This window comes from Pinus tabuliformis, chromosome 6 (assembly GCF_031772625.1).
Source record: "Pinus tabuliformis cultivar Carrire ecotype Pingquan chromosome 6, CPIR1, whole genome shotgun sequence".
Taxonomy (NCBI): domain Eukaryota; kingdom Viridiplantae; phylum Streptophyta; class Pinopsida; order Pinales; family Pinaceae; genus Pinus; species Pinus tabuliformis.
The window spans coordinates 1,707,807,005-1,707,827,533 of NC_142292.1; the positions used below are offsets into that span (position 1 = coordinate 1,707,807,005).

General features: G+C 33.4%; 1 protein-coding gene across 1 annotated transcript; it reads right to left on the reverse strand.

The window, feature by feature from the left end:
• Positions 1-10,588: 10,588 nt before the first annotated feature.
• On the reverse strand, positions 10,589-18,511 carry LOC149265561 (cytochrome P450 94B1-like). The gene is made up of 2 exons (XM_089393223.1): positions 18,298-18,511; positions 10,589-11,989 (listed from the first exon to the last, which is right to left on the reverse strand). Exons 1-2 carry the CDS (start codon positions 18,509-18,511, stop codon positions 10,725-10,727), a joined length of 1,479 nt encoding a protein of 492 aa, XP_089249349.1. The 3' UTR covers positions 10,589-10,724.
• Positions 18,512-20,529: the final 2,018 nt, after the last annotated feature.

The following is a 20,529-nucleotide window of genomic DNA, read 5'->3' on the forward strand; positions in this document are numbered from 1 at the left end:
TATTGTTAAATGTATAGATGTTTTGTACTCGACAGTATTATTAGAGCAGTCCATTTAAATTTACAGTGGTTCCTCTGTTTGTTTTTCCCTTCTTACGATAGGGTTTGAACGTGAACCTAAGTTCTATTTCTGTATCTCACAGTGGTCATGAGAACAACGACAGTGGCCTCAGGCTTCTGCCGGTCTTAAGGTCTTCTTCAGTCGCGAACTCGTTCTGCTTGCTACTTAAACTTCTGCCTGCCGTACCCTGATATACTTCCAGTCTTATAAACTAAAGTTTCGATGGCCCTTCTCCAGATTTACACTTACTATATCACGTGACAGTAAGGCTATCGAGGCTTTTCGAATCAATAAGTTTAATGCATAAATTTCTATTATAATGTCTCAAGTTCTCCTTCACAGGGTACTCGGCCCTGCAATTACAAACCCTAGCCCCTTCGTTTATCTCACTCTGTTCTATTAAGTAGCCTTTCTTGCCACGTATGCAGAGTTAAGTAATTCTAATTGACACAATGACATGCATTACTGTGTCATCTTCTCATTCGCAGTTATTCTATTTGCTTATGACACTGTAGGGTTTCTAACCCCTACTGATAATATGTACTACTTATAAGTATCACAATAGTTGTAGAGTCTTAAGGTTTTGTTACTTACCTGGTTACCGCTTGTCGAGAACGTTCTTCAGTACTCCTTCTGCAAAATCCCTGTGTTAAGCTCGCTATCCATTTAACCAATGCCAAGAATTAGTTGTAACTGATATGTAATTTAAAATTACTTTTACGCAGGTTTGATTAACTGATTGGTAACTTAAAATTACCTTACGTGGGGTTAATCACAATAGGTATATTACATATCTCTAATAGATTTTAGATAAAATTGACTATAAAAATGTCCTATAAAAAGTTTAAAAAAAAAGTAAAAGTATTACATTAGGAAAATGTGCTTTTGAAGGCATAAATGGATTTGGAAAATATATTTTTAAATCTATAAATATGTTTAATAGTTTAAAAAATATTTTTGTGATATTTTAATTCTGCATATTTGATAACTTTAATTTATGATTGTGTTTGATATTTTAATTGTGCACATTTGATAACTTTAACTTGTGACTCTAATATATCTCTAATAGATTTTAGAAAAAATTGACTATTAAAATGTCCTATAAAAGGTAAAGAAAAGTAAAAGTATTACATTAGGAAAATGTGTTTTTGAATGTAAAAGTAATAGACTAGGAAAATGTGTTTTTGGAAGCATAAATGGATTTGGAAAATATATTTTTAAATATATAAATATATTTAATAGTTTAAAAAATATTTTTGTGATATTTTAATTGTGCATATTTGATAAATTTAATTTATGATTTTTTGTAATATTCTAATTGTGCCCATTTGATAACTTTAACTTGTGACTCTAATATATCTCTAATAGATTTTAGATAAAATTGACTACAAAAATGTCCTATAAAAGGTTAAAAAAAAGTAAAAGTATTACATTAGGAAAATGTGTTTTTGAATGTAAAAGTAATAGACTAGGAAAATGTGTTTTTGAAAGCATAAATGGATTTGGAAAATATATTTTTAAATATATAAATATATTTAATAGTTTAAAAAATATTTTTGTGATATTTTAATTGTGCATATTTGATAACTTTAATTTATGATTTTTTGTGATATTTTAATTGTGCACATTTGATAACTTTAGCTTGTAACTCTAATATATCTCTAATAGATTTTAGATAAAACTGACTATAAAAATGTCCTATGAAAAGTAAAAAAAAGTAAAGTATTACATTAGGAAAATGTGTTTTTGAATATAAAAGTAATAGACTAAGAAAATGTGTTTTTGAAAGCATAAATGAATTTGGAAAATATGTTTTTAAATATATAAATATATTTAATAGTTTAAAAAATATTTTTGTGATATTTTAATTGTGCATATTTGATAACTTTAATTTATGATTTTTTGTGATATTTTAATTGTGCACATTTGATAACTTTAACTTTTGACTCTAATATATCTCTAATAGATTTTAGATAAAATTGACTATCAAAATGTCGTATAAAAAGTAAAAAAAAGTAAAAGTATTACATTAGGAAATTGTGTTTTTGAATGTAAAAGCAATAGACTAGGAAAATGTGTTTTTGAAAGCATAAATGGATTTGAAAAATATATTTTTAAATATATAAATATATTTAATAGTTTAAAAAATATTTTTGTGATATTTTAATTGTGCATATTTGATAACTTTAATTTATGACTTTTTGTGATATTTTAATTGTGCACATTTGATAACTTTAACTTGTGACTCTAATATATCCCTAATAGATTTTAGATAAATTTGACTATAAAAATGTCCTATAAAAATTAAAAAAAGAAAAAGTATTACATTAGGAAAATGTGTTTTTGAATGTAAAGGTAATAGACTAGGAAAATGTGTTTTTGAAAGCATAAATGGACTTGGAAAATATATTTCTAAATATATAAATATATTCAATAGTTTAAAAAATATTTTTGTGATATTTTAATTGTGCATATTTGATGACTTTAATTTATGACTTTTTGTGATATTTTAATTGTGCACATTTGAAAACTTTAACTTGTGACTCTAATATATCTCTAATAGGTTTTAGATAAAATTGACTATAAAAATGTCCTATAAAAAGTAAAAAAAGTAAAAGTATTACATTAGGAAAATGTTTTTTTGAATGTAAAAGTAATAGACTAGGAAAATGTGTTCTTGAAAGCATAAATGGATTTGGAAACTATATTTTTAAATATATAATATATTTAATAGTTTAAAAAATATTTTTGTGATATTTTAATTGTGCATATTTGATGACTTTAATTTATGAATTTTTATGATATTTTGAATGTGCACCTTTGAAAACTTTAACTTGTGACTCCAATATATTTCTAATAGATTTTAGATAATATTGACTATAAAAATTTCCTATAAAAAGTAAAAAAAAAAAGTAAAAGTATTACATTAGGAAAATGTGTTTTTGAATGTAAAAGTAATAGACTAGAAAAACGTGTTCTTGAAAGCATAAATGGATTTGGAAAATTTATTTTTAAATATATAAATATATTTAATCGTTTAAAAAATATTTTTGTGATATTTTAATTGTGCATATTTCATAACTTTAATTTATGATTGTTTGTGATATTTTAATTGTGCACATTTGATAACTTTAACTTGTGACTCTAATATATCTCTAATAGATTTTAGATAAAATTGATTATAAAAATGTCCTATCAAAAGTAAAAAAAAAAAAGTAAAAGTATTACATTAGGAAAAAGTGTTTTTGAATGTAAAAGTAATAGACTTGGAAAATGTGTTTTTGAAAGCATAAACGCATTTGGAAAATATATTTTTAAATATATAAATATGATTAATAGTTTAAAAAATATTTTTGTGATATTTTAATTGTGCATATTTGATAACTTTAATTTATGATTGTTTGTGATATTTTAATTGTGCACATTTGATAACTTTAACTTGTGACTCTAATATATCTCTAATAGATTTTAGATAAAATTGACTATAAAAATGTCCTATAAAAAAGTAAAAAAAAGTAAAAGTATTACATTAGGAAAATGTGTTTTTGGATGTAAAAGTAATAGACTAGGAAAATATGTTTTTGAAAGCATAAATGGATTTGGAAAATATATTTTTAAATATATAAACATATTAATAGTTTAAAAAATATTTTTGTGATATTTTAATTGTGCATATTTGATAACTTTAATTTATGATTTTTTGTGATATTTTAATTGTGCACATTTGATAACTTTAACTTGTGACTCTAATATATCTCTAATAGATTTTAGATAAAACTGACTATAAAATGTCCTATAAAAAGTAAAAATAATAAATAAAAGTATTAGGTTAGGAAAATGTGTTTTTGAATGTAGAAGTAATAGACTAGGAAAATGTGTTTTTGAAAGCATAAATGGATTTGGAAAATATATTTAATAGTTTAAAAAATATTTTTGTGATATTTTAATTGTGCATATTTGATAACTTTAATTTATGATTTTTTGTGATATTTTAATTGTGCACATTTGATAATTTTAACTTGTGACTCTAATATATCCCTAATAGATTTTAGATAAAATTGACTATAAAAATGTCCTATAAAAAGTAAAAAAAAAAAAGTAAAAGTATTACGTTAGGAAAATGTGTTTTTGAATGTAAAAATGTGTTTTTGAAAGCATAAATGGATTTGGAAAATATATTTTTAAATATATAAATATATTTAATAGTTTAAAAAATATTTTTGTGATATTTAAATTGTGCATATTTGATAACTTTAATTTACGTGATATTATTGTGCACATTTGATAACTTTAACTTGTGACTCTAATATATCTCTAATAGATTTTAGATAAAATTGACTATAAAAATGTCCTATAAAAAGTAAAAAAAGTAAAAGTATTACATTAGGAAAATGTGTTTTTGAATGTAAAAGTAATAGACTAGGATAATGTGTTTTTGAAAGCATAAATGGCTTTGGAAAATATATTTTTAAATATATAAATATATTTAATAGTTTAAAAAATATTTTTGTGATATTTTAATTGTGCATATTTGATAACTTTAATTTATGATTTTTTGTGATATTTTAATTGTGCACATTTGATAACTTTAACTTGTGACTCTAATATATCTCTAATAGATTTTAGATAAAATTGACTATAAAATTGTCCTATAAAAAAAAAAAAAAAAAAGTAAATGTATTACATTAGGAAGATGTGTTTTTGAATGTAAAAGTAATAGACTAGGAAAATGTGTTTTTGAAAGCATAAATGGATTTGGAAAATATCTATGAAATTTGGATTGTGCACATTTCATATCTACAAATTGTAATTCTCTCTCATTTTGTTGGATTTCACAAAAAATTTCATAGCTCAAACTTGTGATTTCTTCACATCTATGTTAGATTTCAAACAAAATCTAGCAAAAAAATAAGCCCCAAAAAGGGCCAAACTGTAGAAGTATTAGAGAATGGCTATAAGAAGTGCACTCTCTAACTATTTTAAGATTTGATTTTTTAGCTTGAATCCAAAATTATAATTTTTTGTGAGATAATGATTTTTTTTTATCTAAAATACGTTAACTTGTTTTTGAATCCTTAAATGCATTCAACACACTAAGAAGCTCTTTGAGACTCCATATCTATACATTTCATAACTCAAATTTGTGATTCCAACACATCCTTATGGGATTTGAATAAAATTTGATTAGAGAATATGCTAGAAAAAAAAGATAAAACATGTAACTTTTAGATTATAGCTATAACAAGGGAACAATTTAATCTAAGTTTTGGATTTTTTTGTTATGGGATTTGAATAAAATTTGATTAGAGAATATGCTAGAAAAAAAGATAAAACATGTAACATTTAGACTATAGCTATAAGAAGGGAACAATTTAATCTAAGTTTTGGATTTTTTTGTTGGAATTTATAAATACAATTAAAAAATGGATCCAACACCATTCATTATTAAATATATAAATGGACACTAGGATTGTGGGTTCCATAAGGACAACTATATCCCCATTCATTTTCCAATAAAGAAAGCATAAAAGCTTATCATATCACTAGTAGGATTTAACTTTGTGTTGAGAGGCTAATAATTATTTTTCTTAACCACTCAAGATAACCCGTAATTATAGTAAATTTGTTATTTACTTGAGTATGGGCTATTTTTAGGGATTTTAATTTTTGGTGGTTTTGCTAAAAAACCTTAACAATAAGAAATTATTGTCCAGATCATATTTAAAATTCATGACCATAATATTACAACTATATCTAAAAATTACATTAGCAAATCTATGAGATAAATATTCACTTGACATTATATTATATGAAAGTCGCACTAAACCCTCCAAATTATGATCTCATTAAAAAATATTAATAAAAAATATTTTTTAAAATTAAACTTTATATTTTACTTTAATTATTGCTGTACTATTAATAATCAATATACAATTTAATTTTTATAATTTTTTTTCATTAAGATTAATAAAAAATTATATTTTTTATATTTATTTTATAAAATTTTATTTATAATAATTTGTAAATATCTTTTTATATAAAATTAGTTAAAATTATATATATTCCAATATGTCCCTTCGCAAAATTATACAACTAATGTGTATTTGTAAAAGGAAATGACATATTATGAAGAGGGTTGGATAACAATGGTAAGTGAATGTGGTGGTAAAAAGAGAGGACATATTATGAAGAGGGTTGGATAACAATGGTAAGTGAATGGGGTAATGTTGAAGAAGGGTAAGGGATTTTTTATTTTTATTTTGAGATAATATTTGAATATGAATATCATATTATTTTTAATTTTTATAATTATTTTTAATTTTTAGAAGCATGAGAGGATATAAAGAGTAATAAAGGTGGTGAAATATGGTCCAAATAAATGTGACAATTATGGTAAATATTATATGGTTGAAGATATTATGAATGTTTTCATTCCATAAAAGACTTCAATCATCATGAATATTGACATTATAAGTTTTTATAAACATGTTTTTTTAAATGAAACACCTAATTATGTATAAGAAAACCTTAAAGTACAATATCAATATTGATTGGGAAAGAGAAAACTCAAAAAAAAGATATTATTGTACTTCAAAACCTACTTAAAAAATAAGTTCAACATTTAGCTCATAATTGCTAAGAATTTGAAAAAACACATACATATTTGAAAAACTCTTACGCATAAAAGTGTTTGTTTAATTTATAATATTAATAATATTCATTATGGATGAAGATTAAAATTGAGAAGGTTATAATATGAAAGAAAGATTTCAAATCATGACCTTAAAATATCTTATCACAGAAGCCTTAATCTTGTAAATAATCTCCATTGATCATGTGGTAGATATAAAATACAAATTCAAGCGGGATCCCTACGTAACAACAAGGGCTTCCATTTGTAGGCAAAAAAGTCATTGAACATGGTTTATTTTCGAGTTATAGCATTAAAAACAATCAACTACTTCTTTGGTTTTACATTTGTATGGAGGTTGAAGGCCTTTGAGCCAAAGGTTTCAAACCTACTTTCGTGTCCTAAATAATCCTTATTAATTTGTAGATTCAATATTTGTTTCTGGCCACTTACATGATAGCTTTATTTAACTTCGACAAAATATTTTAATGTATATTTATATTTTAAAAATTTATTTTCTATTCAATATTTAAACTTTCTTAATTATATAAGGAAAATGGTCTAAATTTGTTTATTGTCATAATATTATAAAAAGTTTAGTTTTTCTAATAAAAAAATTAAAAATATTTGTAAAAAAACACATATAAAAAATAGAATAAATATGTGACATTAAATTTGTAAGTATACCATATACATAAAAATGTGATTTTCATTTTTTTTTTGAAATTCTAAATTTCTACTAAGTCGCTAGTAAGGTTCTTATGCACCTATAGAAAAGTATACCTATAACAATTACAAGTTTTGGGTAGGAATATGATATTAAAAGAACATTTGACTTGGGGATTTTAAATGGATGAATATGCATCACTATTTCTATCTTAAATTCAGTGATACATTAATATAAATTGAAAATTAAAATGAAAGTTGAATTTTTATATATAGTTTTTTCTTTATTTTTTCATGATAAAATTTTAAATTAAAATTTTCATGGCCAACCAATTACAAAGTTCTAAACAAAAGAATTTATAACTTTATTATTTATTTTATAATTTTCTATAAATACACAAATGTAACATTTTCGGTTAAAAATGTATGTAATAAAGTTAATAAAGAGAAAATAAAACCACGGTCATACGACATGTATTCCAAGTTGAATGTTGGGCAAAACATAGTGATATCGATTACTTGTGATTAATTTATGGCTATGGAAATTGACAAAGGCAAAGAGGCATTTATTGGTATTTATTTACAAAATAAAAGAAAATAAGAGAAAAAGAAGTGAAGGATCACAAAATTGCATGTGAGGAAAATTGAAGAAAAAATAAAAGTCTCAATGATAAAAAAGCTTCTCAGAATCAATTCACAACTTTTTGTAGGTTCATTCTTTGGCACTCTCATTCTATTTTCTCTCAATCCTACTCTTACACACTTAAAGAAATCTTGGAGCGTTGTTGAAGCATGTTTGGAGCATTATAGTTTTCATTGGATTTACAAAAGAAGGCAAAAGAAAAGTAGAAAAGCGCAAGGGGATAGCGAGATCAACCACTACAATTCGATTGCTTTGAGGTATCGAGTTGCATGTATGATTTTCTTGTTAGTTTTGGCATCCATGATATATGCATGTGATTATTTGGTTATGATTTGTCATTTACATGGAGGATTCTTAGATTGATTGTGATTTTTCCTAGCCTTGTCATTTCCCAGATAGCCATGGAGGATTCTTAGATTGATTGTGATTTTTCCTAGGCTTGTCATTTCCCAGATAGCCATGGTGTTGTGGTTTTCCCACTTGATTGTTTCTGATTGGTGCTCATGTTTCTCATGGCCATGGGTTGAGTTACTAGTTCTTGGAGCCCTCATTGGACAAACCCTCTTGAAGCCTTGGAACAATTTGGGTTGAACTACTAGTCCTCGAAGCCTTGGTTGGACAAACGCTTTGGGGTCCTTGGTGGTTTGACTTACTAGTCTTTAAGCCTTGGTTGGACAAAATCTTTGGAGCCCTATGACAATAGTGGGTTAAGTTACTAGTCTTGGAGTTGGGTTGGAACAAATGCTTCAGAGTCGTGGAAATCTTGGGTAGAGACTGATATGGTGATGGCTAGTGATGTCTGATCATGAGGTGGAATGAGGGTTAGGTGGTTGGCCTTTGGAAGTTTGGTTTGGTTTTGCTTGGTTTATTCCATGAAATCTTACATTCATGCTTGGAATATGCCACGAGGGTGATTGGCTGAAGGAGAGATTTGGTTCAGTCTAATCTATGGTTGGGTGCTACGTGGAAGTCACAGACTTGGTTGACTTTTGCATATGTTAATAAGAGTTCTTTTACTCTTGCACTTTTATGAATATTTATACTTGTTATTATGTGGTTTTGATGGTTTTTCTATTATTGTTATTATTCTGGTTATATGATGGTTATAAGCTTGGTTTCATGAGAAATTCTAGTTATGGCTCTTAACATGTTTGATTGGTAAATGAATGGTTATTGAATGCATGACCTAATAGATGTTATTGAAGCCATTGTGAGAGGGCATTAGATCTTCTTGACGATTCTGAGATAAGTATCAAACCCCTATGATCAAATATGCATTTATGATTTGTAGATTACATGTTCACGACGTGTTTGACGAAAAGTCTATCATGGTTACGCCTATATAGGTCAGTTTTTGACTAAGTTTTGCATTAGTGGCTTTGTCCTCGTGTCATTCGTCATTCTAGAATTTTTTACCAGTATCTCCCAAAAAGTGGCTCAAATTTTGGGGTCGCATACTCAGAATTGGAAAATCTAGACTACAGTCGCTGAGACGCGGGGTTATCCATCTGATTGGAGGGTCATAGCCTTTGGCTTGTCTTTTTATGCAAGTGACTTTGAGTACAGATCACTTAAAATGCAAGTATCTGAGGGTTTGGGCAGTTGGAGTGGTTGTTTAGCTCCTGTGGGCCCTATAGCTCCTGAGGAAGGTCATTAAAGTTTCATGAGGGTTAACTCCTGAATGCAAGTATCTGAGGGTTTGGGCACTTGGAGTGGTTGTTTAGTTCGTGTGAGCGGGGTTATCCATCCGATTGGAGGGTCATAGTCTTTAACTTGTCCTTTTATGCAAGTGACTTTGAGTACAGATCACTTAAAATGCAAGTATCTGAGGGTTTGGGCACTTGGAGTGGTTGTTTAGCTCCTATGGGCCCTATAGCTCCTGAGGAAGGTCATTAAAGTTTCATGAGGTTTAACTCCTGAATGCATGTATCTCAGGGTTTGGGCACTTGGAGTGGTTGTTTAGTTCGTGTGAGCCCTATAGCTCCTGAGGAAGGTCATTGAGGAAGGTCATTAAAGTTTCATGAGGTTTAACTCCTGAATGCATGTATCTCACGGTTTGGGCACTTTGGAGTGGTTGTTTAGTTCGTGTGAGCCCTATAGCTCCTGAGGAAGGTCATTAAAGTTTCATGACGGTTAGCTCTCCTGGGGCGGGCCTGTAGCTAGTAAGGAAAGTCATTAAAATTTCATTTTGTCGACTCCATTTTCTTAATGTGATTTAGGAAGTCAAGTCATGTCATAGTAACTCTTCCTCTCATGTTTACCCTCACAAGCCGTGAAAACAATTCTAAATAAAAAAACAAATAATAAATTTAAAATACTAATTTAAAATTTTCATTCCAAAAAAAATGACAAGCTAATTTGTAATAAGTACAGTGAAAAATTCGTTAAACCCATAATGATATTTGCCAGCTTTCTCAGTGTAAACGATAGGCTTCGTTTCCAATGTTCATCCGTACATTAATAAGTTACTGATATCGTAAAACACAGAAGTGCCAACCCAAATAGTACAGTAATTGAAGTTAAGAAACTTAGGCCGATTATAGACGACAGTGGCGGTTTAGACACTAAGTGTCAACCCTACAAAAAAAACTGACGCAGCAAAGAAGAAGATGTTAAAGAAAATGTAAAACTAAGGTCTGATTGCCTTTTCTTTGTGTTTGGGGGCTGAACCATAGCGAAGTTACAATGAGAACAAGAACAGTGAAAGTTAGAGAAGCGCTACTGCTATGATATAAAGCACACCTCCCTTTTTTCAACAACAACGGGAAAACCCCCCTTCATGCGCGCAGTCAAGCTGTGAATGAGCTTTGGAGCTCCCGCAGCAGAATACTCAGAAGGCCGCCGCAATCTGAACATGGAAATCACAGTCGCCGCAACATATTTCATCTGAGTAAACGCCATGTCTTTACCCAGACAGGTCCGCGGGCCTCCATGGAAGACTGCAAACTTGAATGGACTCTGCGGGGCGAAATGGCCATCCTCGTTCATCCACCTTTCCGGCTTGAATTGCAGACAGTCGGCGCCCCACATGGCGTCAATTCTACCCATGGCGTACGGGTGATAAGTCACCCGATTGCCTTTGCCCACGAAAGTCCCATCGGGCAGAACGTCGTTGTGGAGGGCGTGTCTGGAGTCCAAAAGGACCGGCGGATAAAGTCTCATCGATTCGCAGATTGAAGCGTGTAGGTAATGCATGCTTCGCAGATCCTCGTATGAAAATACCAGGGGATTTCCTTCCCTTTTGGCTCCGGGTTTGACGGCCATGAGACGTGTTGTCTCTTTGTGTATTGCATCTTCAACATGGGGATGTGAGGTGAGGAGCCAGAAGAACCACGTTAGTGCAGCCGAGGTGGTGTCTCTGCCGGCCAAAACGAAACTGATGATGGAGTCTCGAAGAAACTCTTCGGAACGATAGGCGTTTCGTTCTGGCAGATCTGCTTGTACATTGGTGAGCCCCATGAATCTAGAGAGCAGATCCTGTTTGCAGGGAGAGCCGCTAGCGATCTCCTGTCTGCGTTGCAGAATGACATCAATTGCGAATTGGTGTACGGCCTCCACCGCTCGTGAGAGGCGCCTTTCTGAGCCAACGTTAAGCATTCTCTTTATCTTCCACACCAACGAGATGGGCTCAGTGGACCTCCGAGCGCTAAGCCCCGTTGCCAAATCGAAAGCCTGCGACAGTTCCGAAACAGGAAGGCTTCCATCGAGAAAAGCCGGATCGACCCCAAACGCAACTTTGCATATATTATCAAAGGCGAAACGCTGCAGAATATCCTGCAAATCCAAGCAGCTACCCCGCTCGCTCGCCTCCTCTAGAATTGGCAAGAGTCGATCCGTGACAGCCTCCAGGACATGTAGAATGAAATTGCGGATAGAATGGGTATTGAACTCGTAGCTGGCGACCTTCCGCTGCAATTTCCAGGCGTCCCCGTCAGAATTGAAGATACCCTTCCCCAACAGATCGTGGAGAATGGCCGTGAAAGGCTCGCCTTTGTTAAATTGTTAATTTGAACAGCGCGGCGGTGGTTTTTGAAAACCAGGCCGGTCTCCCCGCACCGCCATTCTCCAAGACTGTACGAGCAGGAGGAGGCTCCGAACACCTTCACTCTCCGCCACGCGTCCCATGTACGAACGCCCCAAAACCACTTTCCCCGGACGGTAAAAGTCGTTTGTTTTGCTGGAGGTTGGCGTGCGAACCACGTTGGATTGGCTCAGCGATTTGATCGCGTAATCTCAGCCGTTGACTTTCCAAAGTTTCCTTCCGCCCACGTCAAATCAATTTTTACGTGGAGTGAAAGTTTATCCGTTGACCGCCGTGGGAGGAATTAAATAGAGTTTAATGTGTTCCGTAGTTTTTAGGTGGAAGCTTTAAGTTTGGTAATGGGCATACGTCCCATATATCTTTTATATATGTTTTATATAGATTTAAGTGAGGCTTTAATATTGTTACGGGCATGTATTTAAAATAGTTATGGGCATACGTTTTTTTTATATTTTTATAACACGTTGTCATATGTTGAATATAGCCTGTGTGCTGTAGTTTGGTGTGTAGTTTTTTTTTATGTTGTGAGTGGGGTGGTTAGGCACGAGTGAGTGCGATTCTTATTTTGTAAATGCACAGCAGTGCGATAAAGAAATGGCAATGTAATGTTTTGATTTAGTTTTTGAAGAACAGGGAGCTGTGTATGTAATTTCCACAGCAGTGGAAAATCTGTTAGAGCAGCAGAGTTGTTTTTGTAATTCCCTCTTTGAACAGAGGAAGAAATATGTAACAGAGTTTCAGTTTGTTTTTAATTAATAGAAATGCTTTGTGACTGTGTAATGGTGTCTTCTGAGTCATTTTGATTTTAAGAGGTTCTTGTCAAAAGATCCTGGACAGAGGAAACAGAGTATTGTCTCTGTGGTGAATTTTGTTTTGTTGGTTTTGGTATTTCTCCATTTAAAAATACCCAACAGTGGTATCAGAGCAGGCTTAGGCTCTTTAAAGAAGTTAAAGAAGCTGAAGGGAGAAGGTTGTTGCTGCAGCAAAACTTCTCAGGCAGACAAAAGACTCAGACAGCGAAGGATTCAGGTATTCCCCAAAAGCATTTCTCTTCTTATTGCTGAAGACAGTCAGTTTTAAAAAAATCACAGTCAAGGATTTAAAACCATAGTTCAAGATGCAAGGAATGGCAAGCACAAGCATGGGTATGTTCAACACCCAGCTCCCACACTTTAATGGGAAGAACTATGACTACTGGTCTATAACCATGAGAGCTTTGTTCATCGCTCAAGATATATGGGAACTAGTAGAATATGGGTTTGAGGAACCAGCAGATGAAACTGAGTTCAATGCATTAACTCAGGGAGAGAAGGATCAGCTGAAGCTCAATAGGAAGAAGGATGCAAAGGCCATTGTCTTGTTGTATCAAGCAGTGGACCAGAGTATATTCCCAAGGATAGCAGCAGCTACAACATCACATGAAGCATGGCAAACTCTCAAGACAGCCTATCAAGGCATGGAGAGAGTGAAGACAGCAAAATTGCAAATGCTGAGAAAGGATTTTGAAAACTTGAAGATGAAGGAGTCAGACAACATTGAATCATTCTTCACTCATGTGATTGGTGTAATCACACAAATGAGAACTCATGGAGAAACAATTGAAGATAGAAGAATAGTGGAGAAAATATTGAGGGTCTTACCCTCAAGGTTTGATGCCATAGTCACCACCATTGAAGAGACAAAGGATCTCTCAAAATATTCAGTTGATGAGCTACATGCATCACTGATAACTCATGAGCAGAGGTTGAGTAGGATTGAAAACTCATCCCTAGAGCAAGCCTTCAAGACCCAGATGTCCTTTGGAAGAGGAAGAGGTCAAGGCAGAGGAAACAAGAGAGGAAGAGGCAGAAGCCAGAACAGAGGTGGAAGGAACAGCACAGCAAATGCACAAGGAAGAGGCAGCAATCCAAATCAGAACCAAGGTCAAGGCAGCAGCCAACAAAGAGATCAGTATCAGGCTCAAGGACAAAGGTATGATAAATCTAATGTTCAATGCTATTATTGCAAAAAGTATGGACATTATGCTAGTGATTGTAGAAAGAAACAGCATGATATGAACAGCAGACAAAATGCAAATGTTACAAGAGAAAACAACAGTCAAGAAAATGTCCTGTTAGCTTGTAACATGGCTGAAACACATAGTGAGGACATATGGTTTTTAGACTCAGGTTGCAGCAACCATATGACAGGGAATATAGCCCTCTTTTCAGCCTTAAATCAGAATTTGAAATCAGAGGTCACACTAGGAACTGATAGTAAAGTGTCTGTTATGGGAAAAGGGGAGGTAAAAATATTTTCAAAACAAGGAGAAAAGAAAACCATAGAAGATGTATACTATGTTCCCGGAATGAGATGTAACCTCTTGAGTGTTGGACAGCTTATCCAAAAGGGTTACAATGTTTACTTTGTAAATGATGTGTGCACCATCATGGACATACCACCCAGCAAAAGATGCATTGCTGAAGTGAAGATGACAAGGAACAGGATGTTCCCTCTCCGGATCTGGGCAGAGATGAAAAACAAAAGGGAAATGGCAGCAGTCACCCAAGAGGCCTTCCAAAGCGTGCCAAAGGATGAGAATTGGTTATGGCACTTGAGATTCGGGCATCTAAATTTTGGAGGTCTAAACTTATTGAGCAGAAAAGGAATGGTAAAGGGATTACCATTGATAGAGAAGCCGGACAGCCTTTGTGAAGGTTGTATATTGGGCAAACAACATAGAGAGAGTTTTCCATCAGGGAAAAGCATAAGGGCAAAGACACCCTTAGAGATTATCCACTCAGATTTGTGTGGACCAATGCAAGCTCCATCATTAGCTGGCAGCCTATATTTCTTGACATTCATTGATGATTTTACAAGAAAGACTTGGATATATTTCCTCAAGAACAAAAGTGAAGTCTTTGAGAAATTCCAAAACTTCAAAGCACTTGTGGAGAACCAAAGCGGGCTGCACATAAAAGTATTGAGAACTGATAGAGGAGGTGAGTATATCTCAAATGAATTCCTAAAGTTTTGTAGAGAAAATGGAATACATAAACAGTTCACAACTCGGTACACCCCACAGCAAAATGGAGTTGCTGAAAGGAAGAACAGAACCATCATGGAGATGGCAAGGAGCATGTTGAAGGCAAAGCATTTGCCAAATGAGTATTGGGCTGAAGCTGTACATTGTGCAGTGTATATTTTGAACAGGTGTCCTACAAAGGCAGTCATGAACAAAGTGCCAAAAGAGGCATGGAGTGGGAGAAAGCAAGTAGTCACCCACATGAGAGTTTTTGGGTGTGTGGCCTATGCACACATTCCAGATAAACTAAGGAGGAAGTTGGACAGTAAAGGGGAGAAATGCATCTTCATTGGATACAGTGAGGAATCCAAAGCCTACAGGCTGTACATTCCATCTACCAAGAAGTTCTTTGTAAGCAGGGATGTTCAATTCATTGAAGAGGAAGCTTGGGATGGAAGCATAGAGAAAACAGTGAACATTAAAAACTGTTTGTCTCATGATGAGGATGAAGAGGAGGTGGCTGAAATGAATCCCCAAACAGCAGCACCAACACAAGAACAGCAAGGTACACCATTGAGGATCAATGAGAGTGCTTCTCCAAGCACACCACAAGGAGGAAACTCAAGTGCATCTTCAAGCACTTGCACACCAAGTGAAAGAGGTAAGAAGTTTAGAAATCTAAGTGAAATTTATGAAGAAGGAATGAATTCCTTATTTGCCTTGTTTTGTCATGTTGATGATCCTATCCATTTTGAAGAAGCTATTAAAGATAGGAAATGGATAGAAGCTATGGATGAGGAAATGAATGCCATAGAAAGAAACAAAACATGGGATTTGGTTGAATTACCAAAAGGCAAAGAAGTCATTGGTGTGAAATGGGTCTACAAGACGAAGAGCAATGCTGAAGGCAAGATTGAAAGGCATAAAGCAAGGCTGGTTGTCAAAGGCTACAAGCAGCAGTATGGGAGAGATTATGAGGAGACTTTCGCACCGGTTGCAAGAATGGAAACCGTGAGAGCAGTGCTGTCCATAGCAGCACAAAACAAATGGAAAGTCTACCAAATGGACGTGAAGTCAGCATTCCTAAATGGAGTGTTAAAGGAAGAGGTTTATGTTGAACAACCTCTCGGCTATGAGAAGAAAGGTGAAGAGCACAAAGTGTGCAAATTGAAGAAAGCTCTTTATGGGCTGAAGCAAGCGCCTAGAGCATGGTACAGCAGGATAGATTCATATCTATTGGATAATGAATTTGACAAATGTGAAGGAGAACCCACAGTCTACATCAAGGAAAAGGATGGTAAAATTTTAATTGTTGTCTTGTATGTAGATGATGTTATTTTCACTGGAAATGATATTTATCTTATTGAGAATTTTAAATCAGTCATGAAGGATGAATTTGAAATGACTGACATGGGTTTGTTGAGATACTTCTTAGGCATAGAAGTAGATCAAAATGAAAAAGGAATTTTTATATCTCAAGCAAGATATGTAAATCAAGTTTTGGGCAGATTTAACATGCAAGAGTGCAAGGCAGCAATCACTCCCACAGTAATGGGATTAAAGCTCAGCAGAGAGGACAGCAGCAAGGATTTTGATCCTAGCCTGTACAAAAGCATTGTGGGCAGCCTTATGTATTTAACAGCAACTAGGCCTGATATTATGTATGCTGTTAGTTTGATTTCCAGGTTCATGGAGAGGCCAAAGGAGGCACATTGGCAGGCAGCAAAGAGAATTTTGAGGTATGTCAAAGGTACCAAAATGTTTGGAATTCTATATCATGCCTCAGAACATTCAGATTTGGTTGGGTACACAGATAGCGATTGGGCTGGAAGTGTAGATGATCGGAAGAGCACTTCCGGTTATGTTTTCAATATGGGTTCAGGAGCCATTTCATGGGCTTCTAAGAAGCAATCCATTGTAGCATTATCTACAGCAGAGGCAGAATATGTGGCAGCTACAGCAGCAGCATGTCAGGCAGTATGGATGAGAAGAATGTTGAGAAGCTTAGGCCAAGAGCAGGCAAAAGCAACAGTGGTCTTTTGTGACAATAGCTCTGCTATTGCTTTGTCCAAGAATTCAGTGTTTCATAAGAGAACGAAACACATTGATACGAGGTTTCACTACATCAGAGAATTAGTGAACAATGGAGAAATCGTCCTAGAACATTGCAGGACTCAGGAACAGGTTGCAGACATCTTGACAAAGCCACTGGTTCAGAAGAGTTTCGAATTTTTGAGAAAATGCTTGGGAATGACCGAACGTGCGGCTGTTAAAATTAAAGGGGAGTGTTAAATTGTTAATTTGAACAGCGCGGCGGTGGTTTTTGAAAACCAGGCCGGTCTCCCCGCACCGCCATTCTCCAAGACTGTACGAGCAGGAGGAGGCTCCGAACACCTTCACTCTCCGCCACGCGTCCCATGTACGAACGCCCCAAAACCACTTTCCCCGGACGGTAAAAGTCGTTTGTTTTGCTGGAGGTTGGCGTGCGAACCACGTTGGATTGGCTCAGCGATTTGATCGCGTAATCTCAGCCGTTGACTTTCCAAAGTTTCCTTCCGCCCACGTCAAATCAATTTTTACGTGGAGTGAAAGTTTATCCGTTGACCGCCGTGGGAGGAATTAAATAGAGTTTAATGTGTTCCGTAGTTTTTAGGTGGAGGCTTTAAGTTTGGTAATGGGCATACGTCCCATATATCTTTTATATATGTTTTATATAGATTTAAGTGAGGCTTTAATATTGTTACGGGCATGTATTTAAAATAGTTATGGGCATACGTTTTTTTTATATTTTTATAACACGTTGTCATATGTTGAATATAGCCCGTGTGCTGTAGTTTGGTGTGTAGTTTTTTTTTATGTTGTGAGTGGGGTGGTTAGGCACGAGTGAGTGGGATTCTTATTTTGTAAATGCACAGCAGTGCGATAAAGAAATGGCAATGTAATGTTTTGATTTAGTTTTTGAAGAACAGAGAGCTGTGTATGTAATTTCCACAGCAGTGGAAAATCTGTGAGAGCAGCAGAGTTGTTTTTGTAATTCCCTCTTTGAACAGAGGAAGAAATATGTAACAGAGTTTCAGTTTGTTTTTAATTAATAGAAATGCTTTGTGACTGTGTAATGGTGTCTTCTGAGTCATTTTGATTTTAAGAGGTTCTTGTCAAAAGATCCTGGACAGAGGAAACAGAGTATTGTCTCTGTGGTGAATTTTGTTTTGTTGGTTTTGGTATTTCTCCATTTAAAAATACCCAACAGCCCTTGGGATAATTGTCGAACCGCGTCTTCAGCATGTGCTCTACATTCTCCGGATTCGCCGTCACAACTGTTCGAACGCATCCGAGTCGCTCCACCACGATGGTCTGCGTGGGGGATTCTGAAATCATCTGGGCGTACCATTCTAATTGCCTGCTTCGATTCCTCCAAAATGCAAGCAGCGAACCCACAACCGGATACCGTCTGGGTCCGTTCATCACCGTTCTGCATAATCTAAATCCTACGTTAATGTACAGAAATACCAAATAAAACACCAGTAGCAACAAAATCGCCAATACCAAGAAGATGAACATCAATATTAGATCCGTCCTCTGGATCTGCGAGGAGGGTAAAACTAGAGATTCCTCCATGAAGTTTTCACGCACTTTCTTGCACTCGCAACAAGAAGCTTGCGCTTTTATCACGACCAGCAGGATGAGGGGTTTTAAAAGCCGCGGTTTCTTAATCTAATCAAACCGACAAGCTCTGCTTACGCTCTCGATTCTCTAAGCGAATGTCACTATCTGAAACTGTATCCAGCACGGATTTCACGTGCGGCAATCTTTGTGAGAAGCGGTACGGCAACGTCACCCGTGTCAATCAATCGGTGTTTGAGATGCCCACTACTTTCCGCTGCATTATTGTTTCGAGTCAACCTACCCTTCGAGCAATCAAATTGAACGCAATGAATGGAGAACTTAAAGTCTTCATTTCACATTATCCAAATAATATATGTGCATGTCAATTATAGGGAATTTTTAAAATTGTTTTGGAGATTTTTCACAAATTAATAATATATGAGCAAAATTGCATGCATAAATAAACCTTACCTTCGTAATAGATAGATGCAATGCTTGTAATTTTCTATTCAGCTCGTCAAAATGACGTAGATTAACGTATAATCAGGGGAGAGTTCTTAGATTTCTAAATTACTGAACATCTAAATAAGGGAGTGAGATCAATGGAAAGAAAATGTAATTTTTTTAATTAGTTTTATCAAAAATCTATTTTTTTTGTTGGCTCACTTTAATAAAAGAAAATGTTTTTTAATTAGTTTTATCAAAAACCTTTTTTTGGGATCACTTTAATAATTTTTTTTTTAAATTAAAAATAAGTAGTTACTATCGATTTTCATTTATCATAAGAAATAATAAAAAAATTATTTCCATCTTAATTAATTATATAATCTTTTTTAAACAATAAAAATAGTTATGAACCACCTGAATAATAAATAAATATTATTAAAAGATGTGGAATATATATGTTTTAGTTATTGCATTTTTATTAGAAGTTAATATAAATATATATTTAATTATAGGTAATAGCGAAAGTGAAATATTTGTAGGTATCTTGTTCGTGTTATTTATAATATCAATAAAGATTAATATTTCATAATAATTTAAGTTATAATTAAAAAAAAAAGTTATTTTTATTTTTGATATATATAATATATATAAAATACGTTTTTTAAAAAAATGTTTTATTTTATTTTAAAAAAGATACCTGTTAACTCAAAAGTTTTGAGTATAAAAAAATTACATATAAAAATTATACATCTCCTTTATATTACACCATAAAATACATCTCTCAACATATCAATTAAAAAACACCATTTTAATGAAAGTTTTGAGTATAAAAAAAATTACATATAAAAATTATACATCTCCTTTATATTACACCATAAAATACATCTCTCAACATATCAATTAAAAAACACCATTTTAATTAAATAAATTCATGTCCTCAAAAATAACACAATTTTAATTAAATCGAATCATTTCCTGAAAGGAAAAATTGGTCCAATGCCCATTGAGGACCAAAAATTCCACACCAAGAGATGAGGGCCAAAACTTCCCAACCAAAATATCTGAAATGATGATTACATTCAGTGCCAATTATGATCTTATTTGACCAATTTAAAAGCGCAACTGCCTTCTGCCGGAATCAAAGTGTTGGGTTTGTATGGTTTCCAATGTGGGATCATTATCGATAACGTAATTGCAGGAGGAATTGGTGGATAGAAATCTCAGTGTCTTCCTAATGAATATCCGTGTTTGTCTCAGTACGTAGAACTACTTCACCAGTACAAACCACTCTGTTTTTACCCTTATCTACCTCTACTACTGGCAAAAGAATAGTTATGTACCGGATCGTGCTAGAACCTTTGGTAATTTTGGCTGGATCCTCCTCATTTTTCTTATCGGAGGCCGAGCCCGGGTGGTAAAAGTAAAAGTTT